Source organism: Octopus bimaculoides, chromosome 1, assembly GCF_046866305.1.
Source record: "Octopus bimaculoides isolate indiv1 chromosome 1, ASM4686630v1, whole genome shotgun sequence".
NCBI lineage: Eukaryota > Metazoa > Mollusca > Cephalopoda > Octopoda > Octopodidae > Octopus > Octopus bimaculoides.
Window position 1 is genome coordinate 19,609,069 of NC_142928.1, and position 10,000 is coordinate 19,619,068.

The 10,000-nt window shown below is 37.7% G+C and overlaps 2 protein-coding genes across 4 annotated transcripts in view; one reads left to right on the forward strand and one right to left on the reverse strand.

Annotated features, from left to right (window-relative positions):
* Positions 1-10,000, reverse strand: part of LOC128247021 (uncharacterized) — an 811,207-nt gene that overhangs the window by 573,234 nt on the left and 227,973 nt on the right. The gene's annotated exons all lie outside the window — the stretch shown is intronic.
* LOC149137463 (uncharacterized) lies at positions 7,042-7,449 on the forward strand. Its single transcript, XM_089347286.1, has one exon. It carries the CDS (start codon positions 7,042-7,044, stop codon positions 7,447-7,449), a length of 408 nt encoding a protein of 135 aa, XP_089203412.1.

The following is a 10,000-nucleotide window of genomic DNA, read 5'->3' on the forward strand; positions in this document are numbered from 1 at the left end:
GCATCATCACAGCAGAATAAGTAGTTGGGAAGAAGGAAGTTTGGGGATGTGCCGAGCAATTGTTAATCGACAAAACTGTGATGTCAGAGGTGTGAGAGTATAGGAGGAACCTAGTTTCAATGTGGCTAGACTACAAGAAAGCCTTTGACTTCATTTTCCACTCATGGATGCCAGAAGTCCTTCAGCTTGCTAAAGTTCCAGTGAGAATAGTCAACACCATAGCTGACTGGCTTCATCGTGGACCACTATCTTGAAATTAAACACAAAGAGTGACTGTATTATCACCGATAGAATGCAGTATTCCAAATGCATATTCGAAGGGGACAGTCTCTCTGTGCTGTTGTTTATACTTTCTGTAAACCCCTTGTCATTCATGTTAAGGAAGTCTGAAGGATATCTCACCGGGGTCACAAGAAGTACTCGGTTTCACGGAAAAAGGGCGAAAGAAACCCGCGCGGTTACTCCAAATCCACTCAATTAGTGGCACAGTGAAGATTTGTAAGATATTCCAAAGATTCTCCATGTGAGATTCTAACACTTGGATGTGTGCATCGACAGTTCAACCAACACATCAACTCAACCACATATTCACAAACACCGGGAGCTCTCTTAACTCAAAATGTCTTATTGCTTTGGTTGCAACCGGTTTGAACGCTTTCAAGAACTTAAATCAAATGCAAAGAAAACTCACACATACATATAAAAGAAATCAACCAACTTTCATATTACAAATACAATCTGCAAGTGGAACAGTAAAAACATGCAAGACTTTTCACAAGTTTAAAATGTAACATTGTTTTTGTTATCTGCATTCCGACGACGGAGCTTTGTATCTTTGTTAGAAACTAGCTCTTTCCTCAGAAGAAGAATTTAAATTATCAAAACAAAATATAGCATACATACACACATATTATGTCTGTGTGTGCGTGTATAATACATAGATATATACACACACACACACACACACATTCAATATGTGTACGATTATGCATACAGTGGATATGTATATTTGATTGTACTGTCATTATATATTAATATATATATATACATATATGAATTTACTCCAGATGTGTCTATTTTATATACATACATACGTATGAATATGCCACTTTATGATAAGTGAACAGAATACTTTTAACTACGTTACATCTCTTTTGCTATTGTACTATTAATTGGTTATGTACCAATTATCATTTGTACAGCTGAACATCTTCCTAAGACTAACCATTCAACCATGAACTCGGAATTGGAAGCTGAAGGCTGTTAATGAATTAACCAAACATGTGCTGGAAGTGATATGTGTCATATTGAAAAAATGGCTGTAGTAAGGGTTGAACTTCAGATTATTATGTTAAGGAACCCATCTCCTTAATCTCAAAACTTGTTTTGTCTCATTCACTGATAAAGCTGCAGCGTAGAAAATATAAATATAAAGGATGGTGTTGATCAATTTCTTCTCAGATATACACGCATGCACGCACCCACGCACACACGCACGTACGCACTCACGCACGCACTTACACACACACACACATGGACACACACGCACACACACGCACACACACGAATAGTAGATGCGGTTACTTCTAAAGAAAGAGGAGCCGGTATATGTGCAAAGCTTATATTTTATTGAGGGAATTGAAGGTATACCTTTTCACATTGATTGATCTGTTTCATCTTAATACAGAATATATTATTTTAGCGAGAAAACTTCTACGCTGCTATTCCACAAGCTAAAATAGCAACCAAATGTTCCTCAACTCACAGGGGAAGGAAGCATTAGATAATATAGTCCTAAGTACATTTCGTCTGAAAGAAACAGGATCAAAATGGTCGTGGCTGGAATGCATCTGATCATAGACTTGTGGGATCACACTTAACTCTGGATTAAACAGTGTCGACTAGAAGACTTTGATGTTCTGGTTGAAACTATGATCACTTTTTATGTCGCAGACATTGAGGTTGTTAAACTTTCTTCCTCCTTGATGACTAGAACCATTGTCACTATTATTATACCCCAACGTTGTGAGCTGGCTGAATCGTTCACACGCCAAGCAAAGTGCTTAGCGGCATTTCCTTCATCTTTACGTTCTGTGTTCAAATTCTGCTGGTGTCGACTTTGCCTTTCATTTTTTCGGGGTCGATGACATAAATACCAGTTACGCACTGGGGTCGATGTTACCAACTTACCTTCTACTCTAAAATTTCGGACCTTGTGCCTTTAGTAGAGAGGATTACTATCATACGTTATGTTTGTGTATTTGGTACACTGGAATTACAAGCAAACTGAGGCCCTGGCAGAAACATTTGGATAAGAAATCGACAAAAGAAATTGACAGGAATTGCATGGAAGACCATTTTAGTGAAGGTAGTTCATAAAATGTTTAATTAATAAACTCCGAATTATGACATGCTGATGATTTCTAAAAAGAATAAAATAATGCTTTACAGGATTACCACTGACTAGAAGAAATTTTAAGAACTTCGTAAGAAGCAACAATCAATAGGTAAATAGACAAATAAATATTGAAATTCTCTGCATGTTTTAGCTAATTTTTGATTTCACGTTCAAAGTTCTAATCCCACCACTAAATATTATGAAGAAAGGATTATGTCTCCTGTAGGTCGCTAGGTCATTGCTTATAAAGAATTGGGATCTCACAAGCGTGTACCTATTTTGCCATTACATATGCAGAAAGCATTCTAATACATAATATTGATACCCTTGAACTGATACTAAAACACAATACATTTTAGGGAAGAGATACAATTGATTTAATTCATACAAATACATAATTGGTACTTATTTGTTTGTAGAAAATACATCACACGGGTGATATTTATATGTGTAATACTGTAAGGATTGGAGATATTCATTTCAATACATCAAATGATGATAGTTTGTCCCTGTATTGCCAATGCTGTTGCTTCTGTTATTCCACTGAGCTTGGATTTGTTCATCCAGTTTAGCTTTGTTGTTTTGCTTTTAATTTATATGTAGGAAATCCCACGCACGGAGGTATTCTCCATGTAAAGGCAGCCTTTATGGTTGTTCACCAGAGTTGATTTATGTGTCATCATTATGTCCGTTTTTCGTTGTTTTTTTTTATATAAACAACTTTACTTGTTTGAAATCTAATCCAATTTCTGGTGAGAATTTTGTTGCTACGGTGATTATCGATTTTCTCCGTTTTGCATAATCACAATGAAGAAAGGCACGTAGCAGGCATTCTTGCGAGTTGAAAAGACAGTGGGCAACATTAATAACTTCGTCTTAACACTACTTGATCCTCAATAGTCCCATATCCCGTTTTGGGATATTCAGTCGACGAGTGTCAGACACTGTAAAATACGTGATGTTTTTTTTTATTTCTTGTATTAAGGTCTATTGTATATAAGACTTTTAATTTCCAGTCCTATACTAAATAGACATGTTATGGCTCACACTACGGATGTGCTAATGATACAAACCTTTTGTCATTGAAACGAATATGATTTTTTTTTTGAGCTATCACAAAATATTCATTTTTTTCATTCTCGTTCACACGATTTTTACATACATAGCTTATTTCATCTATGACCAAGTATTCATAGGAAGCAGAGCTATTCAGCCGCTGTATTAAATTCCATTTACAGCCACTTGTCACATGCGAGTCAGTGTGTCTTAGTAGCATGTACCATTTTTTTGCTAATAATTTTAGTTATCTATATAGTTACGAGCAGACACGAACACACTATCTGCGTCCTCACAGTTGACTCAGCGGAACATTTGGGATATGATAACTGGAGGGACAAATGTTTGCACCAGCAATCGGCTGGTGCGCATTACATGAACCCATGACTAATGGTGACTTTTGTGTGGCTGTACGATATATTGGTCAAACCAGAACAGTGCTCAGTAAAATGTACCAAAACAAAGAACATGCAGTTGAAAATACAGAGTAGAAAGCCTAGTTGTTATATTTATTGGAGTAATACACACATCAGGACTGAATGCGCTGAACTGGGAAATGTAAGTAAAACTAAGGAAAACTAAAATAATGAAGGGAATAAAAGTTAAATAAGCACCAGTCTCCAAACTAGTGTCATCCAAAATTCTGCAGATAGTGAAAACAAATATCTTTAGACCCAGCATCACAAGTAGTTGAACAAATATCTCATCACCTAACTTTTCCAACCTATCGCGCCACACATTTGTCATGCGACAACGAAGAAATAATTACAGAAAAAAAAAAAACAAATGGAAGAAAGAAAATCACAGTGAAAAAAAAAGCACAACTCTAAGCAACGAAAATAGGTGAAGAGGAACACTTTATTCTAAACGACAATGAAATCTCTCCTCAAGAAAATAACAAAGGTAATGAGGAGAACGAAGATAAAGTATGATTCACTATTCTTTGATAATCAAACAAACGGTTCATAAACAAAATCATGATCTCTGGTGCCAAACAGTTTCTGAAGAACTTGTAATGACACATAAATAAGTTCAAAATATAAACCACATGAGAATGAAACATTACTTGTAAAATTAAAATGAAGACATTGTATCGAACATAAAGAAAAACAGAATTTGCTCAAAATGCTAATGTGTTTCAAGATCAAATATCTCAAAAAAACGTTTAATGGTGCATTCGATTGCACTCAAACACAGTGTGTGAAATGGTTAACTGAACAGGGTCGTGGAGTGCCCAACTAAACATAACCACTAATCTTTCGCGTGTCATTTTCTTTAAATTAAATCTTGTTTCCATAATTGTGTTTGATCGTATTTCTTTTAATTATATCCGTGAAATATGTTTGCGTATATGGAAGTGTATGCATGTGTGCGTGTGTGTGCGTGTGTGAGCGTGTATGGTAACCTTTCTTTGTAAATTCCAGTGAAAATTTCTTACTTTTTTGCATTTTTTGAGCCCTTGTTGCTAGTAATGAATAGATGATTATTATTTGATGAAGACTCACGGATTATTTTGCTGGGTCTGATGGAAAGTGCCAGCTGTCCACAGCCAGCAGACTAAGGGGACACTTGTTTACTTGTCATGCCTCAAGAACCCTGCGTGTTCTACGTTCACACTTGCACCAATCTTTTTGAGCCATGTTGGTACTTGAGTTTCCAAGTGCACCAAATTATTATTATCATTGTTGTTGTTGTTATTTACTTTAAATCTGCATGTGTGTCACGATCACTTGCCGAAACATACCCAGCATCCTAGGGCAAATGAAGGATAAGAGATGTTACAGCATGACTGAAAGCTAATGAAGGGGAAGTGGCAGGGGCAGCAGCGAAATATCTTCATGTAAGACAACACAGACATTTAAATTGACAGGGTTTTTCTAAGGATGTGGGTAGTACTTTTCAGCACAATCTTTTCGATTTCTTTGAGACATGGTTCTCCTGGGATATTATCTAAATATTATTGATATCTCTTTCTTTATCATACCTAAAACAACCAAAATAACAGGAACAGTTCTTGCTTTAAGATGCCACATCTTTTGTATTTCAATTTCCAGGTGCTTATATTTACTTAATTTGTCAAATTCCTTTACAAATCTATCTTTATCAGTGGAAACATTTACATCTATTAGTCTACGAGTACTTTCTTCCCTGTCTTTATTGACTATGTCTGCTCGATTATCCTGGATCGTTCTGTCGGTGTTGGCCGGAAAATCCCAGAGGATAGTGACATTTTTACCTTCACCGACTGGCTCAGGATGATGTTCATACGAGTAAGCAGGCATACTGATTTTGTAGTGTTTACATATTTTCCAACGTAGATACTGTACTACCCTATCGTGAAAGTTTTTGTATTCGTTTGGTGTCAGCACAGGACACCCCGAGACGAAATGGTCTATTGTTTCGTCAGTCAAATGTGTCGCAGAATCTGCATTTAGGGTCAGAACCGTTTTGAAGAACGTTAGCCTGGTAAGTTTTGGTAAGAAAACTTTGATCTTGTGACGCTAATATGAAACCTTCAGTCTCTGTTTTCAGTCCTCGATTTCTCAGTCACTGATAGGTTGTTGTTTGGCCTACCTCAGCATTTTGACTTCGAAGTATATACTGTTCATGTAGAGGCTTCTTGCTCCACTGTTCCTCAATTTGTTTCTGCCTGTTCTTTTTTGCAGTCTGCTTGATCCGTTTTGCCTTGTTTTGTGGCAGTGGTTTCAGGTTCTTCATCTAATTCAGGGTTAATACCAAGTTACCTTGCAAATTTGCAAGCTTCCTTGACAATAGAATGTGACTTTTACTGCTTTCGTGTTTGCACACAAGCCGCAGCATCCAGTCCTCTGTACTAGATAAGTACCTGTTCATTGGTATTGTAGAGGTCTTCTAGCACAATTCTACCAGCATTATTCCTCTTCCTCCTTTACTTCTAGGTAGGTACAGATGATCAACGTCTGCTTTTGGGTGGTGCATGTTCTTAGATGTTAGTATTTTTCATGTTCTTAGCTGTTAGTGGTTTTCTTGTCTTCCCGTCCAGTCCTTTCATGAACTTAGTACAATTTACTAATATAATCTGGAAGGATGGTGCAATACCTAAGGACTGGAAGGATGCAATTATTCTTTCTCTTTATAACGGGAAGAGAGCCAGAGCAGAGTATGGCAACTACAGAGGTATTGATCTACTATCAGCTGCTAGCCAGGTTCTGGCAAGTATTCTTCTTACCCACATGAATAGGTGTCTTGTAAATGATATCCTATCTGAATCTCAATGCGGTTTCCGATCTGGAAGAGGAACGCTGGATATGATTTTCACATCAAGACAGATATAGAAGAAGTGCTATGAGCAGAATATGGAACTTGTCCGGGTATTCATTTATTTAACTTTGATACTGTGGATACGGCCTCCCTATGGAATATGCTTGGCAAAGTTAGATATCCGGATCACTTTGTATCAATAATCAAACCATTTCTTGATAGGATGGAGGCTTGAGCCAATGATGGTACTGGCATGTCGGGACCCATTCCTGTAGAGAATGGTGTCAAGCAGGTGTCATCCTTGCCCCAACACTCTTTTCTCTGTACTTTTGCTGCTACTCTTATTCATGTTTTTGCTGTGGACAGCTCTCCTGGGATATATGTTAGCTATCGATCTTCTGTGTCGATTTGCTTCCAATTCAAAAATTTTCCAGTCTCTTATGCGTGACCTCCTTTATGCAGATGATTGTGACTTAGTCACTCATACAGCGGATGATATGCAAATACTTGTGAATCATATTTCTGCTTCTTTTAAAGTATTTGGACTCAGCATTATCCTGGACAAGACTGTATCAGGAAACCCGTATGTGGAACCTGCTATCTTGGCTGAAGGAACACTTCTGAAAGTGATAGACAAGTTTGTCTACCTGGGAAGCACACTCAGCCGTTCTTTCTCCCTGGATGATGCAATATATTTCAGGCTGCAGAGAGCTACTGATTTCTTCAGGTCTCTTGAATCTCGTATCTGGTCTTAACATGGTATCACAAGTGAGCAAAAATTGCTGTGTACCGTGAATATGTATTGACATCGATCTTTTACTCAAGTGAGACATGGACCCTTTACAAACGTCATGTAAAGGTACCAGAACGCTTCCATCAGAAATGTCTGAGACACATTCTGAATGTTGGCTGGACCTTAAAACTCCTGATAAACAGATCTTGAGGAAAGCCAATATCCTGAGTATTGAGGCGATGATGAACAAACACCGGTTACGTTGGACTGGACACTTTATTAGAATGAATGATAGCAGAATCCCTACATAGATACTATATGGGAAACTTGTTAGGGAAAAGCAACCCCGGCAAAAGCCAAGACCGTGATTTAAGGACTGTTTAAAGTACACATTAAAGGCCTGTGAAATGCGGGAGGCTGACTAGGAGAGCAATGCTTGTCATCACTAGGGAAGAAGGGAGTCGATAGCTTTGAAAGAGCACGTATTCTTCATGAAGAATTTAAGCGTGCTGCTCGAAAACGCACTACTAGTGTAATGAATGGGGAAAGCCTGGTCTGCAATGTTTGCAGTCGTGTATATTTGTTCGTTAGCCACCATCGGAGCCGCGAGTGTAAAGTATAAGGTGGTCATGAGCGCATTGCATTTGTAGTAGTAGTAGTAGTAGTAGTAGTAGTAGTAGTAGTAGTAGTAGTAGTAGGAAGAAGAAGAAGAAGAAGAAGAAGAAGAAGAAGAAGAAGAAGAAGAACAACAACAACAACAACAACAACAACAACATCACACATAGCAATTCTGACACGACTACAAGAGCCGTATGACAACAAACTTTCTGTCAATGGTAAATAGATAGAGAGAATTTTTTGATCCCCTTGCGATTACAAGTAAAGAAATTTAGACGGAAGTATTTTGTACAAACCAACAGAATTCCTTTGCTCCGGGAGATAATTCATGAAAGGTAAAGAGAAAACTTAGGTGCTTTTCTCTGCGGAAAGATGGAAGCAATCAAGTAACATAAGCACTCCAAGACATACAGGAGAAATTTTCTAAACTGAAAAGATAAAAGCTATGGTACTATTTGCGATACTGTTAAAACTGAAAACGCAGTTAAAACTCAAGCTGAAATTATGAAACCTTCCTACATATACATATTTGTGCTTTAATACATGGGTCAGAGAAACAAAGGATTTACAAAATATATGACACTGGACACGAGGTGGGCTCAAGGTTTGTACTGACTTTTTGTGGCAGTAATGTAAAGGTGGTCAAAGCAAGCCATAAATACACGTAGTGGAAGATGCCAAGATAAAGGGTTTGCGTTTCGTGACACACTGTAAGCGCATAGGTGTAATATTTTTCAGAGCAGATGACTGAGTGCATCAAGAACTGGGGAAACTAAGTAAAAATAAGGAAAGCTAAAACAATGAAGAATAATATCAGTAACAAGTAGAACAACACACTATCGTTTCCAGATCACTGCCAGCAAAAATCTAGTGACAGGAAAGAAAATATCTTTAGGCCCAGTATCACAAATAGATGAAAATGCATCGCATCTTCTAACAGTACCATCATGTAGTGTCACATTTTCGTCATGCGATGCAAGAGAAATAATAACAAAGGAAAATACGAAGGAAAAAAAACCATAAAAAATACATAACATAAAACAACGGAAACAAGTCAGGAAAAACATTTTCTTTTAAATGACTATGAAATCCAACCTCAGGAAAACAACAAAGAAACAGCAGACGACTATGATGAAACAACATTAAACGTGCTTCGAAAATCAAACAAATGGTTAATAGACAAAATTACGCATCTGTGTTGCCGCTGACTTTTAGAAGTTGTAATGACACATAAACAGTTGGGTTGAAAATACAAACAAGATGAGAAAGATACATTACTTGTAAAATTAATATGAAGACATTATATTGAACATGCCCAGGTTGTTAATGTGTTTCATCATCAAATACTTCTAAAAGTGCTTAATGGTGCATTCAGTTGCACCCAAACACAGTTTGAAACTGTTTAAGTGAACGGGGTCGTGGAGTGCCCAGATCAACTTAACCATGTTTTATTCTTTTAAAATAATATTATGTTTTAATAATTGTTTTACTATATACATATGATTATTTCTGTGCAAATACATCTACGTGTATGCATATTTGTGTGTGTGTGTGTGTGTGTGTGTGTGTGTGTGTGTGTGTGTGTGTCGGTGCAGGCGTGGCTGTGTGGTAAGGAGCTGGCTTCCCAAATACATAGTTCCGCGTTCAGTCCCACTGCGTGGCACTTTGGGCAGGTGTCTTCTACTATAGCCTCGGGTCGACAAAAGCCCAGTGGGTGGATTGGGTAGATGGAAACTCGAAGAAGCCCGTTGTGTATATGTGTGTGTGTGTGTGTGTGTGTCTCTGCGTGCGCGTACGCGCGCGTGTGGCTGTCTGTGTGTAAGTGTCTTTGAAACACATTTGAAACTTAAGGACACAGGAAATGTGTCAAGGCCGACAGGAAACGGTCCAGCTTCCTAGGGCTAAATAGCAGTAGTATGATTCCTTTATTGGGACTGTCACATTAAGTTGACAGT